Raw genomic sequence first — 3,389 nt, forward strand, 5'->3', positions numbered from 1 at the left:
GGAAGTATTTCAGTGGTGCCTTACATCCACAATAATAATAATTATAATAATAATAATAATCTTTTCTTCTATAGGCACAAGGCCTGAAATTATGGGGGAGGGGGTCTAGTTAATTACATCGACCCCCAGTGTTTCACTGGCATTTAATTTATCGACCCCCAAAAGAATAAAAGTCAAAGTTGATGTCAGTGGTGTGCTAACGATTCGGCCAGCTTGCCACCTTAACGATGATGATGATGATGATGATAATAATAATAATAATAATAATAATAATAATAATAATAATTTCTAATTATAGTAAAAGGCCAGAAATTTGAAGGGAAGGGGACAAATTGATTTCACCCAACCCTAGAATTTGGCTGGTACATTATTTTTTCGACCCCACCCCCAAAATAAGGATAGTAGTAGTAGTAGTAAAGAAGACTGAAAAGATTAGGCAGTTTGAAAGGTGGTCATTTTTTTTTTATATCCCTTTCCATGTTTTTATTGTTAAGTTTTGATATTCAGTTCGGACTTGCTCTCATGCATGCAGGCAAACACGCAGACACATACGTAGATACACAGACACACATGCACACACACACACACACACACACACATATATATATACATACACACACACGTGTGCCACATGGCAGACACACACTGATGCAACACATACACTTAGAGATGTTTCTTTCCTCAGTTGTCTGCTCCTGTGTCATAGATGACTAAAGTTCGATACGCCGGTGCACACAGTATGCATAAAGCATATTAAGTGCGTATATATGTTTATGCATTTGTCTGTATGTGAGTGCATCTGCGTGTATGTGTATGTGTGTATGCGTGTGTTTGTGCATGCGTATGCTGCTCTCCTCTTTGGTCTGCCATTAACACCACCACATCTCACGCGCTGCTTTCGATATGGTTGTTGTTTTTCGTCTCTAGTTGAGCCTGCATCTTTGTTAACATAGCTTGCATCCGTTGTATCTGTAAAGATTCAACAGAAAGAAAAAATATAAAAAGGGGTTTTCTTTTAGTAAAATAATTCTTTAATAATTACAGAATGAAAGATAAATATTAGCCATTTAAAAACACACACACACACACACACAAAAAAAAAAACTGTCAACTTCACTTGATCATTTCTTATTTGATGTCAAAATTTTCATCACTGCAACCTGGTCACTGACACAATTTCACAGCAATTGGTCTGAGATGAGACTATAGGTCAGTATACACATACACCTCAAAAATAAATAGACACTGCTCATTAGTATGATGCCCCAAGAGGAGTAAATCATTAAAAACTAGACAAGACATGTCTATTAAATACTAGATTAAGTATTTTAAAGCATCAAATGATACTATTTTGTTTAGAAATAAGTCTTTCTAAAATGATGGTGTCTATTTATTTTCGAGGTGTCTGGGTATATACAGGCTTTAGAGTTCTGAATATATTTTGTCTCCTTCTCATCTCCACGGTTCAGTGATTCTGGCTGTCATCATCTGGTGCTCACAGAAGGTCAGTTCATTTGGCTTTTGGTTGAAATTCATGTACCCTCTTTTTCTCCCTTCTCTCAGAGTAAGGGCTGTTGTGGGGACGAGGGCTCCTTTGGCATTATACTGCACAGCAGAATATATATATATATATATATATATCCATCCATGCATATACACACATATTAGTGCATCATGTTCAAATACATATTATGTGTGTGTGTGTGTGGCTGTATAAATGTTTACATTGTGCACTGAGCTATAAACAGTGATGGTTGGTGATATTTTTCCTGTAAACAAATCATCTGCTAGCTCTGCGCTTTCAAATATGAGTGGAATAAATAGTCCATTAATTAAAAAAAAACAGGTAAAGGTTAGTGACAAGTAGAACATCCAGCTGCAAAACAATGTAATCATCTGATCCATGCTAGCATAGAAACATAGGTATAAAATTAATCATCATTATTTAACCTCCATTTTCCATGCTGATATATATATACACAAACACACACACACACATATATACATACGCAAACACACACACATATATATATATATAATGAGGGGTATGTTTTCATACAATACACTTTACCAGAAGTTTTTGACTCAGGCCCAACAGAACTTTCCACTCCTAAGTTCTTGTTTTATTAACCAAGTAACCAAAGCAAAGATGATACTGTGTAGACTGAGATATCCCTGTTAACAAGCCCCCTGATATTTAAACTAGTGTTAACATTTATAGCATGCAAATCAGTAGCTCCAGAAAACTGGAGCTACTGCAATTGTCAGGTATATAAACAGATTGGCTGATTGTTCATATATCTATCTATCTATATATATATATATATATAAATACATCATATAGTATATACCTGTTAGCTTACCAGTAAAGCATGTTCACTTTCATACACACACACACACATGCATCGATAGATAGATATATAGGCACAAACACAGTTAAGAAGTTCAGTCCCTTGTGTGGCTCCTTGAGCAAGTTTCATCTCCTATAGCCCTAGGCTGACCAAAGCCTTCTAAGCGCATTTTGTAGATGGGAACTGAAAGAAGCCTATCTTTGTATATGTGTGTGTATGTGCATGAGTGTATGTGTGTGTGTGTGTGTGTGTACGTGTCTAAGAGTTTGTTTACATTTGTGTGCTGTGTGAAAGTCATTATGTGTTGTGCTGTTGGTCACTGCTCTTGTAAACAAATTGTTTACTTGCAGCTTGTGTTTGTAGATATGAGAGATACGAGTTCCTTTACCTGACAAACAGGTAAAAGTTACGAACAGAAAGAGAACACGGTTGTATAAACAATGCCTTGATAATATATCCATCTGACTCATGCAAGCACAGAAAAAATAGATGTTAAAAATGAATGAATAAACAAACAGTATATAAAAGAATTCTCTTGAGACATTCATCAAAAGCCCTCTTGATACTCAGAGTTCTACATTCAAAGTAGCATCACCATATTCCTATGAACTGGTAACAAAAAGAATATATACTGTCATATATTCTTTGAGGTAATTTATTGTAAGTACAGAGTATATGACCTCTTCATTTACTGTATTCACGGCAGTAAAAAACCCAAACAAATAACCCCCAGTTAATAGCTTCTGTTTATATATATATATACATATATATATATATATATATATATATTTACACACGTGCTGTTGGTGATTTCTTTCCCATCTTTGGACTTTTCCCTTTCTCCTTTCCAACAATGAGCGATGCTTGAAACGTTAGAAGTTCTCTCTTTTTACAGAGCGTCAAACTAATACATTCCTTGTGCACATCTTCGTTGTCTGCTGTTGTTAATTTTATTGTTCATTTATTTGAATTGACTATATAAGTATATATATAAAACAAACTTATTTTATTCTGCATGGGGAGAAATATAGGAAAAAG

General features: G+C 34.9%; 2 protein-coding genes across 6 annotated transcripts in view; one reads left to right on the forward strand and one right to left on the reverse strand.

Annotated features, from left to right (window-relative positions):
* The window catches only part of LOC106880700 (rab GTPase-binding effector protein 1), a 48,945-nt gene that overhangs the window by 42,486 nt on the left and 3,070 nt on the right, over positions 1-3,389 (forward strand). The gene's annotated exons all lie outside the window — the stretch shown is intronic.
* LOC106880702 (septin-5) overlaps positions 433-3,389 on the reverse strand; it is a 78,627-nt gene continuing 75,670 nt past the window's right edge. For all 4 annotated transcript variants that reach the window (XM_014930774.2, XM_014930775.2, XM_014930773.2 and 1 more), the window contains one exon: positions 433-969. In XM_014930774.2, the coding sequence (XP_014786260.1) occupies positions 886-969 (84 nt within the window). In that variant the 3' untranslated portion in view covers positions 433-885. The remainder of the gene's footprint in view (positions 970-3,389) is intronic.

This window comes from Octopus bimaculoides, chromosome 26, assembly GCF_001194135.2.
Source record: "Octopus bimaculoides isolate UCB-OBI-ISO-001 chromosome 26, ASM119413v2, whole genome shotgun sequence".
In the NCBI taxonomy this organism is placed as follows: domain Eukaryota; kingdom Metazoa; phylum Mollusca; class Cephalopoda; order Octopoda; family Octopodidae; genus Octopus; species Octopus bimaculoides.